A 22,059-nucleotide genomic window follows, 5' to 3' on the forward strand; every position below is an offset into this window, starting at 1 on the left:
CAGACCCGTGAGCCTTGACCCTGGCTCGGCGGGCGTGCGTCCTCCCAAAGGACGCTGGCCGCGCGGAGCACGCTCACCCCAGCGTGCAGGACACCAGCCTTCTTGTGCCGGCCACCAAGTGGCAGGTTTGGCTGCCCTTCCTCTTCTTCAGTTTCAACACTGTTTGGGAAAAAGAAATCGCCAAGCACGAGTGCTCAAAGTGGAAGAGTCGGGGTGTGCACTTATAGACCGCTCCCTGAGATGCCCACGCGTGACCTGGCTTCCCCCTTCCAGATTTCTGTTCCTTCTATAACATCTTGAAAACCTGTCGGGGCCACACCCTGGAGCGGTCGGTGTTCAGCGAGCGCACAGAGGAGTCCTCTGCCGTGCAGTATTTCCAGGTGGGTACTTGTCCCCGCGCCCCCCCCTCCCGCCCCCGGCCAGGCTGTCGCCACCGGGTGACCCCTGGGAGGTCGCGCAGCACAGGGAGGGCCCACCTGGGTTCTCGTCCCAGCTCTGCCCCTTACTAGCCGTGTGACCCTGGGCAGGTGTCCTTCACTTGCTGGGCCTCGGTTTCCTCATCTGTGAAACGGAGATGCCAGGGCCTCCCTAGGACGGTTGCTGGAAGAATGTGAGTGCAGGTGGAGCTCAGGCCCACGGGCATTCTGAGTGACAGTAGCACAGTTACACTGAACCCGTGCTGCAGGTCAGGCACTGGTCTAAGCACTTTGACACGCACAGAGACACTTGATCCTCCCAACAACCCTAGGAGGTAAGTACTATTATTGTCCCCATTTTACAGATGAGAAAACTGAGGCTCAGAGAGGTTAAGTGACTTGCTCCAAGTCACACAGCTATTATGCAACAGAGCCAAGATGGGAAGCCAGGTCTGCCTGATGCCAAAGCCTGTGCCCCGGCCCAGGTGCCACGCTGCCTCCCGCTCGCCCGTTGTCTTACAGAGAGACCCCACAGCACCTCACCTGCCTGGCGCTCTGAGTTCTAGGGTTCTGTTTGATCGACAGCTCTGCTTCGTTGGGGACCCTAAGATGGGGCAGGCGGTGCCCCCCCATCCCAGAACGCCTCCCGGGGCAAATTTTGACTTCTCCTGGGTGGCGTCCAGGTCCAGGCAGCATGCAGCTGCATACTTTGGCCATGGTGACGGTGGCGGTGGCCCTCCCGGGGGCCTTTCCTGGAGTAGTCGGCAGCTGCCAGCGGGGGCCCGGCTCGGCACAGGGGGTGCAGCCTCCCGAGGGGTGTTCGTGCCCCAGGTGGGCCCTCCTCTGTCGCAGGGCCAGCCAGGGCCTCGGCCGTCTGCGCCGCCGTGTGCCCTGTGCCACTGGCCTGTCTCTGTTCCAGTTCTATGGCTACCTGTCCCAGCAGCAGAACATGATGCAGGACTACGTGCGGACGGGCACCTACCAGCGTGCGATCCTGCAGAACCACACAGACTTCAAGGACAAGGTGAGCGGGCCCGGCACTCGCCGGCTGGGCCCTGCCGCCCCCCCCCCCCCCATGGCCCCTTCCCTGTGGCCCCGAGTCGCTGTGCTGTGTCCACGGCTCCAGTCACGTTTTTCTTTTCTCGTTGATTTGATCTTTAAGTGTTTTCTTATTACAAAAGCAAACTCTGCTTTTTTATACTTGTCACGGGGAGGGTGACAAGTACCCACCTGGAAATAGTGCACGGCGAGGACTCCTCTGTGCGCTCGCAGTGTGTGTAATGTAGGCACGGAAAAGCCTCTGTCAGTTACCTCCAAACCCACTGCCGCCAGTAAGGGTTTTTTCCAAAATTTTCCCCATGCGTCTGTCAGCGTATGCATTTTAGAATTAGTTCACTAATTAAATGGTTTACAAATAGGATCTTATTCCGTAGACTCTTCCTGCCAAATACTTTTTCCCATGAAATGCTATGTCTTGGACATACTAGTTAAGTCCTGTGGATACACTGTAATTTATCTAGGTATTTTCCTAGTTGCTTTAAAAATCTTTTTACTGTTACTAAGTAGCATACACTCACGATTAAAAAGAAAGACGGGCGCCTGGCGGACTCAATCAGTAGAGCATGTGACTCTCGATCTCAGGATCATGAGTTCAAGCTCCACAATGGGCCTAGAGCTTACTTTAAAATAATAATAAAGAGCAGTTCAGAGTATGTATGATCAAAGGTGAAAGTTTATTCCCTTCCCTGCTGGGGGCCTGGGATTTATTTTCCCTTTTGAACCCAAATGGGAGCGTGTGTTTTTCTCCACCTATCTTGGAAGGGCTCCACATGGTCCGTGTGGATCTGCCTCCTCTGGGACCCGAGCCCCCCTGGCCCAGCATCCTGCCCTTCGTCTTGGGCCCTGGTGTGAGCCGCGTTGCAAAAGCACTGGGAATTGGGAAGCGCACCGCCTTTGGCGACATCCCTCCCAGTTCTCTCGGTGTGGAGACCCATTGCCTGGCTCCTCTAGAGCTCTGAGAAGCACGCCAGGCCCTCCCGCCTGCCCCCCCGACAGTCCCAGCGCCCCGACTGGGCTCCCCCGCTGGGCTTGCTGCTGCCCCCAGAGCAGTTCAGTTCCAGAAAGCTCATGCACAGCACCGCCAGAGATGCTTACTTGATTCGGCCCCTAAGGAAGCAGTCAGTCCAGTCCAGGATTGGGGGAGCCTGCCACACGCAAGCCTAGACTCTTCTAAGGGTCCACATCATGGGGGCCAGAGGCCCTTGCAGGTGGTGGGCAACTTCCCCGCACCAGCCGAGCCTCACATACAGCCCGGAGATCCTGCCACTGACCCCACAGCACCTCCTCCCTGGGCTCCTTCCCTCCCTGCTAGGGCTGCTGAGGCCCTGGAAGGACCCCTTTTAGCTTCTGCGGAGGATCATAGCCTGTGGCCCAGCGAGTCAGGAGATCTGCGGTTGGGCCCAAGCAGAGCTTTCCCCGGGAGCTCCTCTTAGGTGGCCAGGATGCCCCGTGGGGTCAGGGGTCAGCAGCCGCCCACTTCCTGCCCAGTGTGTAGGCCTGGCTCATCAGCCCTGAGCCCTAGCAGTCGTGTGGCAGGACTCAAGAGGTGTCCTTGGCTCATTCCCAGAGAAGCTACAGGCGTGCTCATGACCGCCTGGTGTCCACCGTGCTGCGTAGACCGATCACAGCCCAAACCCTTCCTTTTTGAATCTGGCCTGAAAGTGTCGTGGTCTTAACAGCCTAGCAGTCTTCAGAAATCCCAGCCTGTCACCCTCGGATCCAAACTAGGGGCTCCCACACGCTCCGCTTGGCTCTCAGAAACCAGACTTGGGCGGCGCCAGCCTGGGTTGCAGGGAAGTGGGCTGCGCGGCCCAGAGCACACTCGGCAGGGAGGCTCTGGCGAAGGGAGCGGCCCGGACAAACAGGCACATCCCTTACTGTCACCATCACTTCACTAGTGCCTTGTTTTCACTGCCCTCTCCTGCTCCAGATCGTTCTCGATGTTGGCTGTGGCTCGGGGATCCTCTCATTTTTCGCCGCCCAAGCTGGGGCGAGGAAGATCTACGCGGTGGAGGCCAGCACCATGGCCCAGCACGCAGAGGTCAGCGGCCCACAGGGACCCCAGCCTGTCCTTGTCCTTGAGCTCTGTGCCCGTTCCAGCCCAGGAAGCCAGCCCTGCTGGGGGACCTGACCCCCGGATCCAGGGGGCCCAGGCATGCTGCTTCTCTGTTTTGGTCTCTTGTGTCCAGAACCTACTGATCGAGGGAGGGATGGGCTGGTCCTGAGGTGGTGTGTCTCCACGATGGGGTCGGGGCCCATCTGGTGTCTTCAGAGGCTGGACAGCCTCTTGCTTCAGGGGCTGGATTGTCCAGGCGAGTGGCTCCCTGCTGAGCCCCACCTCCTACGTTTGTGGAATGTGGGGCAACAACAGGGTTTCATTTTCTTTTTTCCTTTTCCTGCACTGAAACCTTTATTCACAAGGTTCAGAACCTAAAAGGCGCAAAGGGTAAACTGCAGATGCTCCCCCTGCCCCCGCCCTGGCTCCCAGCTGCCCAGCCCGCTGCGCAGGAGCCGGAGAGACCGTGTGGAAGCTCTCCCGAGCTGTCCCGGGCTCCAGGCGCCGGCCTGTGTCTTCCTCTGACACAGCCCAGCACACGCCGTGCTCTGCTCCCTGAACAGCCTGTCTGGGACAGTCTGTGTCCCCACAGAAAGAGCTTCCTCCCCGTCGTGAGTGGCTGCAGAGCATCCCTTTGCCCCAGGGTGGGGGGGCGGGGGGGAGGGGGACACTTGTTTGTTTAGATGCCGTTAGGCAGCCCTCGACCTTTGGGCCACTTCGTGGTCTTTGCAGTACAAACACCACCTGCGCCGAATCCCTGACACACGTGTCCCCTCTCCCGCGTGCGGTCGCGTCTGTAGGACACGTTCTTAGCACTGGAATCGCTGGGTTGGAGGGTGTGTCCAAGTTAAGCTTTGGTGGCTGTAGCAAAGCCTGCTCATCCTGTGTGCTCCCATCCGCTGTTGTCCTCGAAGGGTAGAGGTGACCTCAGGGGACCGGGGAACTGCAGCAGGAAAGGCTCGGAGAGAGGGCTGGGGCTGCAGTGAGCTCGTGACAGGCCGTGGCTGATAATGGCCATGGTTAGGATGCCAACCGGGCAGGCAGGGGATTGGCGGCTGTGCGTAGGTCGAAGCCGTCCTCCGAGAGGAGGGGTCTGGTGATGACCCATGGTGTGGCTGGGTGCAGGGGTCCCCGTGACGCCTCTGGAACCCCCACCCGCCTGCAGGTCTTGGTGAAGAGTAACAACCTCACTGAGCGCATTGTGGTCATCCCCGGGAAGGTGGAGGAAGTCTCGCTCCCTGAGCAGGTGGACATCATCATCTCGGAGCCCATGGGCTACATGCTCTTCAATGAGCGCATGCTCGAGAGCTACCTCCATGCCAAGAAGTACCTGAGGCCTGGGGGTGAGTGTCCCTGCTGGCGCGGGCGGCAGCAGTGTCGGGGTCCCATCGCAGAGCTGCTGGCTGCTGCTGGGTTGGCACAATTGTGATTCTGTTCCCTGCTTGCCTCTGTTGGCAGCCTGGGGGCCTGGGGGCACCTAGGCCTTTACCCCCGAACCGCCCCCACCCCAGCTGGCTTCAAGAGTCCTGGGCCAGACATCCGCCTGCCTGGCCCGGCCCAAGTATGGAAGGGGTTCCCCTCTGGTCCCCAGAGAGCCTCCAGGCTGCCTCTGCCATCTTGTGCCCTGGTGTCCGTGGGGACAGTGTCTAGCTGGGGATGGCGGTTGTGGTAGGTGCAGAAGGTATTCTGTGGCAGGCGCCTTCCCGGGGAGTCCACCTTCTGTCCTCATTCCTGGCATACAGACCTCATCCTACCTTGACAGGCCCCCGAGCGCCCCACCCCCGCCCCCCGTACCCGTGCCAGGGGGAAAGAGGAGTTCATGTGCGTGTGTGAGGGTGGGCTGGGGGGGTTCTCGAGTATCAGGGAGCAGCTCTCTGTGTTGGGAAGGTGTGCCTTCTGTGGCCTCCTGTCTGTGTCACTGTGCCTGCCCCTCCATGCACTTGGGTCATTGGCTGTTCAGAGCTACTTATCTGGGTCACTGGGGGTCTGTGCACGGGGCCCTGGAACATCTGCTGGTGTCCCCCATATCTGGGCTTGGTTTGGGGTTTGCGTATGTGTCTTGAGTATTTCTGTACAAGCAAGGGGTTGTGTGTGTGTGTTTGTGTGTGTGTGTGTGTGCGCGCGCACGCGCACAAGCGTGCATGTGGTCTAGGAGGATCCTGGCCAGGGCAGAACATATGAAGCTGGTGGACTGGCAGGCCCCTTGGGGACCAGGGGATGGGCGGTTCGGTGGGGAAGCACCCACTTTGGTCCTCTGGCCTCCCTGGATCTGGGCTGCAGGGACTGGCCTCAGGCTCCGCTCCTGGAGGCAGGATATGGCCTGCACTTTCCGCAGCTGTGGCCTGTGTCACGGGTGTGAGCGCGGGAAGCCAGGCCGCCTGGGGGGGTTGTCCCGGACCCGCTCTCCTCCCTTTCCATCCCGGAGGTAGGCTAAGCTGGCCGGGGGCGGGGGAGGGGGGAGGGGCTCCTCCTTAGAGGACGTCAGCACCGAGGGGAGGCCAGCTCTCGTGGCAGCTGCACACCCACACGGTCATCAGGCAGCCTGCCTAAGATGAGGCTTGGGGCCAGCACTGCCCTTCTGCCCCCAGCCTGCACATGCGTCTTCCTTCCAACTCCGGATGCCCTTTGGGGGATTGAAGAGTAGGCAGATTCCTGCCTCAGTGCCCCCCTCTCCTGCATAGAAGGAGGGAGGGAGGCCCACATCTGGAGACCAGGTGACCTGGGGCCCTGGACTTCCCAAGGTGGGTGGGGCCTCCTGAGCCCTGGCGCTCTCTGCCGCTGGCTCAGACTCATCAGTCTGTTCATTGAATCACACCGAGGGAGGATCCTGCCCTCCCGCCCCTTCCCATTTCAGGCCATGTGCAAGACCAGGGCAGCCCAGTGGCCCACCCTGTTTGCTAGAGCTTGGGATTCAGCTAACCCCCCCTCCCCCGACCCAGCCTCTGGCCTCATCTGAGGCCCTGACAGTATAGCCAAGGGCTCGCCTTTGCTCTGTCCAGAGAGCTTGGCTTCACTTTCCCTGGCTGCACATCTGTCCCGGGACGACAGCACCTGAGAGACACCGCCTGGCTGACTGAGCAGGGACCTGGGGGCCTGGCTGCACCCCAGGCACCACTTGCTTACCCCTGAGGCTTTGGCAGGTGCCTTTCCATCTCCCAGCCCTAGTAATGGAACAGAAGGACGGGCCTTCCTGCCTCCCTGGCTGGCTGTCCAAGTTTAATGAGTCAGTGTGTGTCAAGTGTTCATCTTGGCCAGTGGCAGAGAAGGTGCTCAGTACCTGTGTTGCACGAATGCACAAAGGAATGAAAGAGAGGCTGGGAAGTCCCAGGCTTGGGGGTCCTGGGGCCATTTGGAAACTCTGCCAGGCCCTTTGGGATGTTCCACCCTGACGCCAGCACCCCTCCCTGCCCCCCACTCCCAGGAAACATGTTCCCCACCATTGGTGACGTCCATCTTGCACCCTTCACGGATGAACAGCTCTACATGGAGCAGTTCACCAAGGCCAACTTCTGGTGAGTGTGACCTGGGTGTCCTGCCTTCTCAGGGACAGCCCGCTTCTCTTTTTCTCCTCATCCTCAGTAGGACCTGAAAGACTTGGGCTGGATGAGGGCCAGCTGGGAGAAAAGGCAGCCTGTTCCACCTGTCTCTCCTGCTGCTGGTGACCTTGCTGGGGGGGATGGGGGCTTTCTGCAGGTACCAGCCATCCTTCCATGGAGTGGACCTGTCAGCCCTCCGAGGTGCTGCGGTGGACGAGTATTTCCGGCAGCCTGTGGTGGTGAGTGGGGCACCCAAGGCACTATTGCAGTTAGTACTGGGCATGGCCCTCCTCCGGGGTGACAAGAGGGGGGGCATGGTCTTTCCCGTCAGGCCTTGTGCAAACTGCAGCCCTAGGAAAGCCACTGTCCCCACTGAGTTCTTGCTTTGGCTGCTAAACAGAACTCTCACATAGGGATGTTGGGAATGAAATGGCAATGCATGTAGAGTGCTTTAATACACAGTAAGCATGCAGTACATGCAACTGCTATTAGATTGATTCTTGGAACTGATTTTGATTGATTTTGAGATTTTTGAACTGATACAGACCCATGGTTCAAATATCAAAAAAATGTAAAACTGAAAAGCCTATAGGCAAACAGTATTTTCTCTGTATCTTTTCAGAAGTTTTATACCTAGATGTGCATACACACACACACACAAATACATCCGTATGTATATAACCTTTTTCCTCTCAAAATATAGCATAATCAACATATTCTTTTTCTTTCTATGATCAGAGAACATACACTGTGTGATTTCAGTCCTTTGAAATTTGTTGACAGTTGCTCTATGCCCACTTACGTGATCTCTTTTGGTTAATGTTCTGTGTGTACTTGAGAAAAATGCATATTTATCACTTGCTGAGTACGATGTTGTAGTGTCAGGTCATGTTAATCATGTTAGTCAAATCTTGTCTGTCTCCTCATGCTTTGGGTGGTGGTGGTGGTGGGGAGGTTCTGCTTTTTCCTGTAACTGATTGTAGATTTCCCATTCCTGAGTTTTTGCTTATATATTTTGGTGCTGTGTTTATTAGGTGCATACAGGTTTAGGATTATTGTTTCTTCCTCTTGGATTGTTCCTTTTGTCATTATAAAGTGTTCCTTTTCTTCTCTCAAGTAGTACTAGTTGCCCTAAAGTCGTTCCACTTTTTTCTTTTTTTTTTTTTCCTGCTAGTAGTTCAGGTATTCTGGCTTTCTTTTGGTTAATCTTTGTACAGTATATGTTTTTCCATCTTTCTGCTTTCAACCTTTCTGTGTCCTTGTTACTTAAGGTTTGTTTCATGTAAGCAGCATATATTTGGGATTTGTTCTTTAACCGGATTGACATTTTTTTGTCTTTTAATGACAACATTGAGACCATTTTACATTTGATGTAATTACTGATCTTTATGGGTATAAATTTATCATCTTTTTAAAAAACTTATTCTGAATGTTGTTTCTTTTGAATTGTTTTGTTGTCTTTTGTTAAGGTATATTGTTTTCCCCCACTTGATGCTTTTCACTAGTTTTTGGGAGACTCTTGGGCACTGTCTCTTTAAATACTACCTCTGCCCCATTCTCTTTCTCCTCGTGGGAACTTTGTGTCAGATGATTCTTTACACTCTTTTCTGCATTTTCCATCCTTTTTTCTTTTTTAAAAATTAATTTATTTAATAGAGAGAGACAGCGAGAGAGGGAACACAAGCAGGGGGAGTGGGAGAGGGAGAAGCAGGCTTCCCGCTGAGCAGGGAGCCTGATGTGGGGCTCGATCCCAGGACCCTGGGATCATGACTGGAGCTGAAGGCAGTCACTTAACCAGCAGAGCCACCCAGGCACCCCCATCCTTTTTTCTCTAATTGCTTCATTTTCATATTTCCTACTGACCCATCTCCCAGTTCATCTTCTCTTTGCTGTTTAAGCTGGTTTTCTAATTCTTAATTTCAGTTCTAGGATCTCATTTTGCTTATTTCTTATTTCAGTTCTCTGAAATTCTTCATTTTTTTCTACCTTTTTTCCCCTCATACATACTGTAAGTTTCTGGTCACTTTTAGTATGTAGGTAAGTGTTAAGTGTATTTCTGTTTTTTATTTACTCTCTTAGGTTTCGGTTCTCATCCTTTGGTTGTGTCTCTTAGTATACCTGGTTATTGGATGCCAGAATGAAATATGGAGGCTCTGGATGATGTTTTTCCTCTCAGTTAGCCATATAGATAGATCACCTTGGTCCTATCAGGCATTTGACATATTTAGAGGCTACTTTTCAGACTTGACTTTGCTGGGCTATTTCTTGGCTTCCCTGTAAGGCAGTGGTTTTTAAGCATTTTGGTCTCAGGTGATCTGTTTATATTCTTAAAAATGGAGGATCCCAAAGAGCTTTTGTTAGTGTTTTAGCTATTGATATACTGTCAGTATCTCTTGGTATTAAAAATTAAGCCCAAGATGGGGCGCCTGGGTGGCTCAGTCAGTTGAACATCTGACTCTTGATCTCACCGAAGGTCTTGATCTCAGGATCGTGAGTTCAAACCCCGTGTTGGGCTCCACGTCGGATGTGGAGCCTACTTTAAAAAAATAAAAAATTAAGCCCAAGAAATTAAAAAATATTTATTTTAAAATAACAAACCCATTAAATGTTAACATAAATAGTATTTTTTTTTTAAGATTTTATTTTTTTGACAGAGACACAGCAAGAGAGGGAACACAAGCAGGGGGAGTGGGAGAGAGAGAAGCAGGCTTCCTGCTGAGCAGAGAGCCCGATGCGGGGCTCGATCCCAGGACCCTAGGATCATGACCTGAGCCGAAGGCAGACGCTTAACGACTGAGCCACTCAGGCGCCCCAACATAAATAGTATTTTTTTTTAAGATTTTATTTATTTATTTGAGAGAATGAGATAGAGCATGAGAGGGGGTAGGGTCAGAGGGAGAAGCAGACTCCCTGCTGAGCAGGGAGCTGGATGCGGGACTCGATCCCAGGAGCCTGGGATCATGACCTGAGCTGAAGGCAGTCGCTTAACCAACTGAGCCACCCAGGTGCCTGCCCCACAGTTGGCATTTTTAATTTGCAAATCTCTTTAATTTCTGGCTTAATAGAAGATATTTGGATTCTGCTTCTGTGTTCAATCGGTTGTGCTATCACAGGTGAGTGAGCCAAAGAAAAAGGCAGAAAACATCTTAGTATTATCATGAAAATAGTTTTGACCTTGAGAGTACTCTGGAAGGGACCACATTTTGGGAACTGCTGCTTTAGGTCCTAGCCTTCAGTGGTCTCAGTGCAAGCCTGGTGGATGCTTCACGGGGCTCCTCGTCCCAGCCTCCCAGCACCAATGCCCAGCTGAACCTTTCCTTAGTTTTTCAGTATCTTGTAAGTGGCTTTCTGCTTGATTCCTTTGCCTCTCAGCCCTACCTCACATGCAGCTCAGGAATTGGCGCGTGCCACAGAACGTCCACCTCATGTTTCTGCATTTTCCTTTTGTTTCTTGATCTCTGGAATCCTAGCTGCCTTGGTGACCCTGAGCCCCCATTTTGCTTTCCCCATCCAGGGAGGCCGCCAGAAGGTCCTGCCCCAAGGGGAAAGGCAGAGGCGAAAGAACATCTCTCTAGGATCTTGGCTCCCAAAGCTGAGGCTGCTCTTGTTACTCTCCAGTACTTTCAAACTAGGCTTTTTTTTTTTCCTTTGTATTTTATTCGGCTCATACAGTTCTTCACAGAGTGTTGGTCTGATATAAAGCCTGCGTCATAGCTGGGTGTGGACGTCAGCACACAGTTCTCCAACTTGCTTTTTAACTTAAGTTCATCCCAGAGATCCTTCCCCCCTCTTCGTTCTTTCTCAGTCCTTGATGGATAGGACGTTGGCGGTTTAATTACATGGTTTCCAGAGTGTGTCTAATTACCGGTGTGAGCTTGTATACGTGCACATATGTGTGTCAGTTAGACTCCCAGGAGGGGAACTGCCACGTCTCTAATGCATATGAATGATTGAGAGCTGTCACCGAATTGGCCTCCATGGTGGTGAACCATTTCATCCTCCCCCCAGCATGTCTGAGAATGGCAAACTGGGTTTAGCCAAATGGCCTCATAGCCATGGCCAGACAGGAGAGGAGAAGAGCTCTCCCCTTCCCAGCTGGCCTCCGTGCCTGAAGCCAAGTCACACTGTGGTCTCTCCCAGGACACCTTTGACATCCGGATCCTGATGGCCAAGTCTGTCAAGTACACGGTGAACTTCTTAGAAGCCAAAGAAGGAGATTTGCACAGGTACCAGCACCCATGCCCCTCCTGCTAAGCCTGGCTCCTGCTGGGTCTAGGGCCAGCACAGACTCCCCCAGGCCTCCTGCCCCAAGGCGGGCAGGCAGGGGCCCCGGGACACTGCACCCAGCCACCCCTCTTCTCCCCTGGCAGTCCCTGTTTGGCTTCCCCAGCAATCACTGCCCTTTGCCTTCCAGGATAGAAATCCCATTCAAATTCCACATGCTGCATTCTGGGCTAGTTCACGGTCTGGCTTTCTGGTTTGATGTCGCCTTCATCGGCTCCATGTGAGTGCAACAGTGCAAAGCGTGCTGCGTCCTCCCTGCCCCGGTCCCAGGGGCTTCCCTGCAGTTGTGACCCCCAGGCCTGGCTGGGGGCTGGGAGAACATGATAGGACTCCTCTAGGCTCCCTGTCCCCCCCCAAAAGCAGTGAGAGCTCCCCCTCTGAGCCAGAGACTGTTGTGGGAGGGGGTGTCTACTCTGTTCTCAGTGACGGTCCTTTATGGGACCTGGTCTCTGTCTCTTGGCACAGAGGTCAAGTGAGTGGGCCCCTCATGGCTGCGGATCTGTGTGTGCGGGCGCACGTGCACATGTGTGTGCCTGGGACGCCTGGGCAGCCAGCCTGTCTCAGCTCCAGGGCCCCAGGGGACCCATCAGAAATGCCTGGGAAGAGTTCAAGGTGCACAGGGTGGTGGCTGCAGCCTGGTCAAACGTGTGCCTGTCCTTGCTTGGCAGAATGACAGTGTGGCTATCCACGGCCCCGACGGAGCCCCTGACCCACTGGTACCAGGTCCGCTGCCTGTTCCAGTCACCACTGTTCGCCAAGGCCGGGGACACGCTCTCAGGGACATGTTTGCTTATTGCCAACAAAAGGTGTGAGCTGCCACCTGGGGCGGGGGGAGGCAGGGGTCCGTCTCCCCAGCCAGCTCATGGCCGTCCTCCCCTACCCTCTCTGCAGACAGAGCTATGACATCAGTATTGTGGCCCAGGTAGACCAGACGGGCTCCAAATCCAGTAACCTCCTGGATCTGAAAAACCCCTTCTTCAGGTAGGATGGGCCTGCAGCCTGAATGGCGGGGGGGGGGAGGGGGTGCCCCTCTTGACCCGCAGCATCTCAGCCCTGCCCACTGGTTGGTCGGTCTGTGCTGCAGATACACAGGCACGACGCCCTCGCCCCCGCCGGGCTCCCACTACACGTCCCCCTCGGAGAACATGTGGAACACGGGCAGCACCTACAACCTCAGCAGTGGGATGGCTGTGGCCGGTGAGTGGCCCCTGTGTGGCTGGGGCCGGGGCGCTCCCTGTTGGGGCTCTTCTGCCCCGGAGGACCTGGTCTGCTACACCCTGACCTGGCCCTCTCTGTGCACAGGGATGCCAACCGCCTACGACCTGAGCAGTGTTATTGCCGGCGGCTCCAGTGTGGGCCACAACAACCTGATTCCTTTAGGTGAGCGTCCCCTGGGGTCTGGGAGCGGCGCGGTGGCGGCCACAGCTCTCTAGGACTTGGGCTTTCTGCACCGCGGTCTCCTCTTCCGGGGGGGCCCCCAGCGGAGGCCCTGCTGTTCTCTCTGCCTCACTCTGCAGCCGCTGCGCCCACCCTCCCCACCCCCGGGGTGAGAGCCTGGGCCGGGCCGGGCTGGGCCGGGCCGGGGGCGGTGACGCCGTCTCCCTTCCTTCCTCCTTCCCTCTTGCTGCGCAGCCAACACGGGGATTGTCAATCACACCCACTCCCGGATGGGCTCCATAATGAGCACGGGGATTGTCCAAGGTAATGGTGGGCGGTGGGAGCGGGGTCCCGCAGCTGTGAGTGTGCGGACCCCTGGGCCACCCACCTGCTCGCTCGCTCTCTCTGACTCTGCCGCGGGTCTGGGTGGGCGGGGGGGGCAGAGCCGGCCCCTCAGTGCCTGTGCCGCCCCCTCTTCCTCCCCCCCCCCCCACAGGGTCCTCGGGTGCCCAGGGCAGTGGCGGCAGCGGCTCCAGCGCCCACTACGCAGTCAACAGCCAGTTCACCATGGGCGGCCCCGCCATCTCCATGGCCTCCCCCATGTCCATCCCAACCAACACCATGCACTATGGGAGCTAGGCCCCTCCAGCGCGCAACAGACTGACAGCACCAGGAAACCAAATGAAGACCCTGCCCACCCCCCCCCCCCCCACCCCCGCCTGGGCGGCCTTCGCCCCTGGGCCGGAGAAGCCCAAACACCGGCCACAGCCCTCTTTGCTATGGGACTTGGACACTTTTTTACACGACATCGCCGCCGCCGCCCCCACTCCACCGCCCACCCACATCTGGGCCCTGAGCGCGTGTCGCTGCCAGATTTTACACAAGATCATGTCGTGGGAGCCCTGTTTCCCTCTCCTGCCCTCCCCCCTGACCTGGGTTTGACATCTTCTGTAACAGGCGTGTCCGGGCCTGACAGCTGCAGGCCTGGCGGGTTGGGGGGGGGGGAGCAGCTACCACCCCACCCGGTCCCTTGGCGCCTGTCCTCCCCCCCCCCCCCCCCGCCTGTCTCCAGTGGGGAAGGCAATCCTGACTGGGTGGGGCCTCCCCTTCAACTACCAGGCCTTGGTCACAATGGGCGTGACATGCTGCTTTTTTTAATTTTATTTTTTTACGAGAAGAACCAGTGTCAATCCACAGACCCTCTGAGAAAACCAGGCCGGCCGGGCCGAGCCAGCAGCCCCTCTCCCCCGACTCAGAGGCTCAGTGGTGAGGGGCAGCCCTGCCGAGTCTTCAGGACAGGGGTGGGGCCAGGCCTCTGGAGACCCGAGAGGCCCCCTGCCCCACAGGGTTCACCTCACACTTGAATGTACAACCCACCCCGGCTGTCGGGAAGGCCCTCCGTCCTCGGCCCCTGCGGGCCCCCGCCCCGGGTTAGAACAGGGGGCCCCGCGGGCCCCGGGCCTGGAGGGGAGGGTCACGGTCAGCCGCTTGGGGCAGACGTGAGAAACCTCAAGGATCGATCGCAGAAGGCGTCCTTTCTCCTTGTAGCTCACTTTAGGCCTGTGTATTTCCCTCAACATTTGTAGACGCTCCAGTCCCTGTTACTATGATGGCATTTTGGTCACTCCCCAGCCTGGGAAGGGGCCTTGCAGGGACCTCCGCCCCCCCCCTCACGAAATAAATAAACAAGGAAATGTATGTTTCAGCAGAGGCAATGTTCTTCTACTTCTCCCCCCGCCCCCCATTTCTAAACATCTCTGAACACGGCTGTGGTGGAGCTCAGGCTAGACCCCGGGACCTGCTCCCTGGGCACCCAGGAGGGGCAGGCACCGTTGAGGCTGGGGTGGCCCCCTCTGCTCTCCCGACCATCCCATCAGGGAAAGCAGAAGGCCTGGCAGGGAGCCCAGGGGGTGACAGCCACCCCAGAAGGCTCCCTGCTCAGCCGCCCCTTTCCCACCTTTATATAAATTCTCGAAATCACCTTTGCATAGAAAATAAAAGTGTTTGCTTTGTAAGAAAAGTCTGAAAGTAGCAGAATGGTCTCGAGGTGTCAAGGGAGCCTTCAGTCATCGTCTGAGGGGTAGGGCAGGCCGAGGTGTCCCCTCATGGTGAGCCTGAAAGAGAGAGACTCCTGGGAGCGGCCCTGTGGCTCCTCGCCTCGAGGAGGAAAGGCGGGAGCAGCCCCTCACCTGCGGGCTCGGGCCTTCCTAGGTTGTCTTGGCTCTTGGGGTGGGTGACAGCAGCAGCTTTGGGGGCAGAGACGCGGCCTGGAGCGAAGGCGCCAGGTGCTCCAGAGGCAGTGGCCGGAAGAAATAGAACTGAACCAAAGCCCTTGGGGTCAGTGTTGGTGGGGGTCAGTGACCCCCCCAACCCCGAGGCCCAGCCCTGACCGCCGGTACCTTGCAGCCCACGGCCAGGAGGGCATGGAGCAGCACAACAGCTGAGAGCAGCACCGCGGCCACCAACCTGGTGTCCTCTCGGACGACCGGCCAGAGGGTGAACACCAGGGTAGCGGCCGACAGGGCCAGGGCCAGCGCCCCGAAGAGCCACTGCAGCCACGGGACAGGGATGAGCCACAGGACCTGGGGGCGACACAGGCAGCTGGCCACCAGGCCCTCCGCGCGGCACCTGTCGTCCCCCTGCCCGGGGCCACACTCACCACGGTGGGGATGAAGACGAAGAGGGAGTAGCCATAGACGCACACGGTCTCCAGGAAGGTGTAAGGCCCCATGCGCTCCCGGACCCCCTTCCGCCACCGCAGGAAGCCCCACAGCGCCAGCGGCACCAGCCAAACGTAGCAGTAGATGGTGACGCCCGCCACGGTCACTGTGGGTCAGGGGGCGAGGCGGGCCGTCACGCCCGGGGCTCCGCGGCACTCCCAGCTCGGGCAGGGCCGGGGCCTTGCCCACTTAACTTACCCTTGTGGAACTGGGGGCTGTAGTGGATAGAGGGGTCTCTCCTCTGGGCCAGCACCAGGGTCAGGTTGCCAGTGATGGCCAAGACGAAAGCCAGTGTGGCACAGATCCAGAAGGGGCCTGTGGGCAGGGCGTGGTGAGGAACCCAGGGCTCCCAGGACGGATGACCTGTCCCATCCCAACCGTGCTGGGCCCCGAGCCTCTTTCTAAGCTCCGAGCTACCTCCACTCCCCCTCTGAGCCTTCCCCACATCGCCAGTGATGACCTGGGGTGGCTGAATCCACTGCTGGCTCTCAGTCCCTCAGTTTTCCTGACCTTTCAATAGCCTTTGCTGTAGCTCGTCTCTGTCTTCTGGAAACACTCCCCCTATGCTTTCTAGGACTTCATGCTCCTGGCTCCTGCCACGTCGCCTCCCGGGAAATTCCTCAGGCTCTGTGACTCCCTGACCCTTTAATAACGAGGACGCCGCATGGCACAGTCCTTAGCTAGCCTCTCCATCTGTTCACCCTCCACGATCCTGTCCAGTATCAGGACTTTATGTCACCTCTAGCCTGATGTCTCCCAAGTATCTCAACTCCGGTCTGTGCCCTGAACCACAGGCTTACAGTCAACATCTCCCTGTGCACAGCTAGGCCTCTCCAACTCCACCCTCGTTGCCCTCCCCTCAAACCCACCCAGCCTTTCCAGTCAATAAATGACAGTTCGATCCTTCTCGCAGTCCCGCTGAAAACCCCAGAGCCACCCTCGCCTCTCTCCTCCCACCCCACCTCTGACGGGTCAGGAAATCCTGTCAGCTCCACCTCTGAGACCTAGTCCACAGTCCAACCGCTGCTCCCCACCTGGGGCTGGGCCCCACCATCGCACACCTGGACCATGGCAGTCACTGCCTCCCTGGTCTCCTGGCATCTGCCCTTGCCCCCCTCCCCCCCACCGCCCCAGTGGCCAGAGGAAGCCTCAGAGCCCTTAACCAAGAGTCCTTCTCACTGAGGCCTACAAGGCCGGTGCAGTCTCTCCTGTCACCTCTGTGACCTCATGCAGCTCACTACTCCAATGACAATACTGCCCCACCACTGAACCTGTGCCTCCTTCTGGAATGTTCTTCCCCTAGGTCTCCTCACCGCCATCCACACCACCAAAAGGCCCGTTCTCACCCTCACAGGGACTTTCCCTGTCCAACCCATGCAAAGTGGCAACTCAACGTCCTCTAAGCTGTTTGCTTTTCTTCTGAGCCCTGTGGCCCTCAGCAGCCTTTTATGTAACTGTCTCCCCAGACCGAATGTGTGTTTCCCGCTCTCTGGGAGCGCCCCTGCTTTCTTCTCAGCTGGAATCCACAGACCGGCACTCGGTCCACATGTGCTGAGTGAATTCTCAGGCTGAATGCACACCACCACTCACCATACAGGTCCGGTCGATTCCGCAGATGGTGCCGCACAAAGTTGTGGCCAGGCCGGGGCAGCAGTGAGCCTCGGATTCGGTCCAGGACCTGGAGACAAGGTGGGGCCCAGAATGGAAGCCTGCACGGGGCCCCTTAGCCCCCACAGAGGAAAGAGCCGACCTCCTGCGCTGCCCTTAGAGGCTCCTTCCTTGCTGACCTCCCATCTCCTCTGCCTGCAAGGGCTCAGATGTTCCCTCTAGTTCCTGACGGGCTGGAGCCCCTTCCCCTGGCCGGCCTCAATACCCCAGTGTGCTGCCACTCTGCAGGACTCTTCTGGGCCGGTCATCTTTCTCTTCGCTTCTCCCTTCTCTTGGCTTGGCTGCCCTGCACAGCCTGTCGTGCTGTGACATGTCTGGACTGTGAGGTGGGGAACAGTCAAGTCCTTGGCATCCTCCTGCCTACAGCTCTCTCCACTATGTCCCCTGTTCTGCGCCCCAGGTTTTATTTCCCTCCCTGGCCTGGGGCCTCTGCTCCACAGTCCTTGCACCACGTCTGCTGATTCCACTCACTCCTCTCCGGCTCTAAACCCGTCTACGGCTTCCCGGCACCCTCAGGATAAAACCCCAACTCCTTAGCACAGCATGCGAGGCCTCTGTGGTCTGGCTTCTGCCCGCCTGTCCCCCACCTCGCCCTCTCCAACCAGATCAAGTGGCAGGTAGTTCCTGTGACAGTTCCCACCTTCAGCCCCTCCACGTCTGCCGCTCCCTGTGCCCGTGACACGCGCTCCCCTTCACTCTGCCCAGCGCGGGCCTCCTCCTTTCCATCTCAGCACACTCCTCACCTCCTCCAGGAGGCCCTTCTCCAACCTGCCCGAGCACCTGTGTTCTGTGCTCCCACGAGCCCCGGTCACACCACCGTCCTGACTGCACACCACAGTTGGTCTGACCAGCCTGCGTGGGAACTCGTGTTCTGCCGCCCCCTCGCCCCGGGCATCACCAGCACTCCCAGTGCCCAGGAACGGCTCAGTGATGGTGGCTGGAGCCCCGTGTGACTGCAAACCCCTTCCCACCAGCTTCCCGGGCCTGACCTGGGACGTGTCCACGTCAAAGAAACTCTGATAGTAGCCAAAGGTCCAGAATCCCGGCTGCTGCTTCTCCTCCTGCAGAAGCTGCACAACATGGGCTTTCGGTGGCGGCCCTTACAGCCTGGGCAGAGGGTGGGCGCAGGGCTGGGGGCAGGCAGGGCCGCCACAGACTCACCGCTGTCCTGTCACTCTCCTCGGCCTCCTCCTCAGCCCCACAGCTGCCACCCGAGTCCACCACCACGGCCACGTGCCCCTGTGGGGTCAGCTGATCGCTTCCACGGGCCGTGGCTGCATCTGGGGTCTCGGCCAGCAGATTAGAAGCTTCCTCGAACTCTATCGAGAAGGCATATGGGACACACGCATGTTTGGGGAGTCAGGACAGTGGGGTTTCACCCAAGGCTCATCTGGGGGCCAAGACTCCAACTGGGGCCACCGAAGGGCCCAGCTTCCTAAGTTCTGAGCAGCTGGAAGGTGCGCTCCCCCACTCCTTGTAAGGGCCTGCGATTTAAGGCTGGTTCTGGGATGGGGTCAGGTCTGGGACAGAGGCTCTGCTCGGAGACTGGAGCTCAGGCTGGGAGCGGGGTTCGAGTGCGGGATGGGTACCGTGCCTGGGTCGGGGTTAGTGCTCACAGCTGACCGGGATGCAGGCTGGCGGTCAGCAGGAACCCGGGCGGGAGGTTCCGCCCGGCGGAGGGAGTGGGAGCTCGGGCCGGGTCGCCGCCGCACTCACCGTGGAAGGCCAGCTCGTCGGCCGCCGCCATGGCTGCTCAGGGGCGTCACCGCATCCCGCTCTGAGGACAGAGGCCAATGACGCCCGCCCCCAAGCCGGCTCGGTGCCCCTCCCGAGGCCTCTCCCTCGGCCCCGAGCCCCGCCCGGCCGCCGGGGCACCGAGCCGGGGGTGAGCTCGCCGCCGCCGCCCCCGCCCCCCTCACCTGAGGCTCCCTCGGCCGGCGCGGCCCAGGCCCTCTGCGCCTGCGCGGCCCGCCCCCCCGCCGCCGCCGACCCCGCTCAGACCGGACGGCAACATCCGCCACCGGTCCGTTTTCTAGCCTCTTCCGACGGGAAGCCTCTTCCGGCACTGTGGCCGCTTGCGCAGGAAGCTCCCGGGCCTTTTTCTTCGCATACCCGGCGTTTCTCCTCGGAAAGGGGACGCCAGGCCGGAAGAGAATGGCGACGGCCGCTCTGAAGAGATTTTGGTCCCGAAACCGTGAAGAGTCTGGTGTTCCGGCGGCCGCGAAGCCGCGCGTGTGGACGCGGTTGGGTGCGTAGCGGCGGGAGGCGGCGGGGGGTGGCCGCAGCGGCCTGCTCTCACCTGTTTGTTCTGCTTCTCTCCGCTCAGGTTCCTGGGCCCGCGTGCTGCTCCGAGACTACGCCGAGGCCTGCGGGGACGCGGCGGCGGCGGCGCGGGCTCGGCCCTGGCGGGCGGCCGTGTACGCGGGGCTGCTGGGCGGCGCCGCGGCCTCCTGCGCGCTGGCGCCGAGCGAGGCGGCCTTCGAGGAGGCGCTGCTCGACGCGTCGGGAACCCTGCTGCTGCTGGCCCCGGCCACGCGCAAGCGCGCCTCCGAGGACTACGTGCAGCGGCTGCTCTGGCTGCGGGGGCGCGGCCGCCTCCGCCACGTGAGCCTGGGCCCCTGCGCGCTCGTGTACGAGGCGCCCGTCGACGCCGAGGCCAGCCTCTACCAGGCCCGCTGCCGCTACCTGCAGCCCCGCTGGGTCGACTTCCCGGACCGGATCCTGGACGTGGGCTTCGGGGGCCGCTGGTGGGTGCTGGCGGCCCGGATGCGCGACTGCGACATCAACGACGAGGAGTTCCAACACCTGCCGGCCCGTCTGCGCGTCGTCGGGCCGCATCAGCTGCTTTCCGAGACCAACGAGCGGCTCTTTGATGAGAAGTACAAGCCTGTCGTGCTCACGGACGACCAGGTGGACCAGGCGCTGTGGGAGGAGCAGGTCTTGCAGAAGGAGAAGAAGGACAAGCTCGCCCTGAGCCAGGCCGACTCCCTGGGGCGGTCGGAAGTCCCTAGATGAGACCCGGGCCTGGGTCGGGATCGGGCCCCGAGCCCTGGCGGACCGGACCGTGTGCCCGGGATGGCGCCGTGGGTGTGAGCGAGCCTCACATGCAGAGTGACTGAACTAAATTACGTACAGAGTGTCCTTTCCCTGGGTTTTCACAGCCTTTTTGGCCACTCTCCCTCTCCTCTCGTTCCTTGTTAGCCGAAGCTAATTCAGAATGAGTTTGGTCTAGGTCTTCGTTGCTCTAGGAGTTGGGGGAGAGAGCCAAAGCGACAAGACCGTGTAATGTTTATCACTGCCGGACTTAGGAATGAGCCTTACGTACACGCATCAGCCTTTTTCTTTGAGCCTCGTAATCTCTAGACCAAGGTTAATTACACTTGTCAGGTGACTCCAAAGCTCTCCTAAGACCATTCAGATGTTCATTTTAAATCTGGAGTTGAAAAGTTTTATCTTTCAGGGCGCCTGGGTGGCTCAGACGGTTAAGCGTCTGCCTTCGGCTCAGGTCATGATCCCAGGGTCCTGGGATCGAGTCCCGCATCGGGCTCCCTGCTCCTTGGGAGCCTGCTTCTCCCTCTGCTTCTCTCTCTCCCTCCCTCTCTCTCTCCTCCTCTGTCTCTCATGAATAAATAAATAAAATCTTAAAAAAGAAAAAAGAAAAGTTTATCTTTCATTTTCACGAGTAGCATTTTTAGTGATTTTGAAGTAAAGTTAAAAAACAGCTCCAGGGGTACCTGGGTGGCTTAGTTGGTGCGTCTGCCTTCGGCTCAGGTCATGATCCCAGGGCCTTGGGATGGAGCCCTGCATCTGGCTCCCTGCTCTGGGGGGGTCTGCTTCTCCCTCTCCCTCTGCCCCTGCTCCTGTGCCCTCTCTCACCCTCTCAAGTAAATGAATAGAATCTTTAAAAAAAAAAAAAAGTTTCAGAGGAAAGTGAAAAAAATAGAACAAAGACGTTCTCTGTACCCTTCACCCAGCTTACTCCAAATAGTAATGTTTTACAATAAACCATACCAAACCAGGAGATTGCCAGTGGTATGACTACAGATTTCACAGGGAATCTTTTTGCAAAAACAGCCTTTTTGCCCCACATATGACAGTGATGTTAAAGTGATTTGGAAGGGAAAAGGATTTTTTGATCTGGAATTATCTATGGAATCATAGATTCTGTTTGTATTTCAGTAACCCTGGAAACCCAGAATCCTATGGGATGGGATAGGTTAGTATACAAAACTAGTACTTAGGTTGTGATCATCCTACTTTAAAAACCGAGGAGTGAGACTACCCGTTATCTAGGCGGCCTGTGGCTAGTTAATGAAACCAGGACATGATGGGCGCCTGGCTGGCTCAGTCGGAAGAGCGTGTGACTCGATATTGGGGTCATGAGTTCAAGCCCCATGCTGGGTCTAGAGATTACTAAAAAAAAAAAACCAAAAACAAAAATAGAAACTTAACCCATGAAACAACCATTTTTGTCGTGATGTTTGACTTCATGTGTTTTGCCATTCAGTTTTGGTACTTAGACCTTCCATTTATACTAGGGGTATGCTGGGCACATGGTGATTTTTATATCCTTATTTTGGGGACAGGAGCATCTTGTAAGTCAAAATCTTCATTTTACAATGGAAAGGCTGATGTTCAAAAAGTTGATTTTTCCAAGGCTATGGCAGAGCCATGATTCAAACTAACGCCCAACCCTGTGCCTTAATCCTCAAACTCAGTCTCCTATATTTGATCCTAATAACATCTTGCCAGACATTAAATGCTGCTATCATTAACCATGAATAAAACTTGGAATACAGAAATAAGTGAATATAAAAAAGTGTAATGAAAACAAAAGGCAAATGATACTAAATTATAATCTTATAGTGTTACCCCAAAAGCTTGGCCTAAATCCTGTTGTTTCTGTTCAAGAAAGCAATCTTAACCAACCTCAGGGAGAGGTT

At 57.3% G+C, this 22,059-nt stretch overlaps 3 protein-coding genes across 5 annotated transcripts in view; 2 read left to right on the plus strand and 1 right to left on the minus strand.

Moving 5' to 3' along the window:
- CARM1 (coactivator associated arginine methyltransferase 1) overlaps positions 1–14,436 on the plus strand; it is a 40,934-nt gene extending 26,498 nt beyond the window's left edge. Inside the window, exons 3-16 of one of the 2 annotated variants that reach the window (XM_025863027.2) lie at positions 274–380; positions 1,336–1,440; positions 3,406–3,516; positions 4,697–4,874; positions 6,953–7,043; positions 7,225–7,306; positions 11,208–11,293; positions 11,482–11,571; positions 12,020–12,157; positions 12,243–12,332; positions 12,436–12,548; positions 12,654–12,731; positions 12,984–13,052; positions 13,225–14,436. In XM_025863027.2, the coding sequence (XP_025718812.1) occupies positions 274–380; positions 1,336–1,440; positions 3,406–3,516; positions 4,697–4,874; positions 6,953–7,043; positions 7,225–7,306; positions 11,208–11,293; positions 11,482–11,571; positions 12,020–12,157; positions 12,243–12,332; positions 12,436–12,548; positions 12,654–12,731; positions 12,984–13,052; positions 13,225–13,367 (1,481 nt within the window). In that variant the 3' untranslated portion in view covers positions 13,368–14,436. The remainder of the gene's footprint in view (positions 1–273; positions 381–1,335; positions 1,441–3,405; positions 3,517–4,696; positions 4,875–6,952; positions 7,044–7,224; positions 7,307–11,207; positions 11,294–11,481; positions 11,572–12,019; positions 12,158–12,242; positions 12,333–12,435; positions 12,549–12,653; positions 12,732–12,983; positions 13,053–13,224) is intronic. The other variant, XM_073887691.1, reaches the window with a different exon arrangement.
- A 274-nt stretch (positions 14,437–14,710) lies between these two features.
- YIPF2 (Yip1 domain family member 2) lies at positions 14,711–19,171 on the minus strand. Of its 2 annotated transcripts, none has more exons than XM_025863342.2 (10): positions 19,036–19,171; positions 18,833–18,893; positions 18,278–18,435; positions 18,106–18,186; positions 17,039–17,126; positions 15,647–15,763; positions 15,388–15,554; positions 15,128–15,310; positions 14,918–15,046; positions 14,711–14,842 (listed from the first exon to the last, which is right to left on the minus strand). In XM_025863342.2, exons 2-9 carry the CDS (start codon positions 18,861–18,863, stop codon positions 14,936–14,938), a joined length of 936 nt encoding a protein of 311 aa, XP_025719127.1. In that variant the 5' UTR covers positions 18,864–18,893; positions 19,036–19,171; the 3' UTR covers positions 14,711–14,842; positions 14,918–14,935. The 2 variants fall into 2 exon arrangements, with proteins under 2 accessions (XP_025719127.1, XP_073743793.1); XM_073887692.1 differs by lacking the exon at positions 19,036–19,171 and adding an exon at positions 18,954–18,964 and having other exon boundaries at positions 18,833–18,899.
- A 45-nt stretch (positions 19,172–19,216) lies between these two features.
- On the plus strand, positions 19,217–21,135 carry TIMM29 (translocase of inner mitochondrial membrane 29). Its single transcript, XM_025863344.2, has 2 exons — positions 19,217–19,364; positions 19,443–21,135. The coding sequence occupies exons 1-2, from the start codon at positions 19,271–19,273 to the stop codon at positions 20,129–20,131; spliced, it is 783 nt and encodes a 260-aa protein (XP_025719129.1). The 5' UTR covers positions 19,217–19,270; the 3' UTR covers positions 20,132–21,135.
- Positions 21,136–22,059: the final 924 nt, after the last annotated feature.

This window comes from Callorhinus ursinus, unplaced genomic scaffold, assembly GCF_003265705.2.
Source record: "Callorhinus ursinus isolate GAN/ISIS: 27379988/994484 unplaced genomic scaffold, GSC_fseal_2.0 scaffold82, whole genome shotgun sequence".
Taxonomy (NCBI): Eukaryota; Metazoa; Chordata; class Mammalia; order Carnivora; family Otariidae; genus Callorhinus; species Callorhinus ursinus.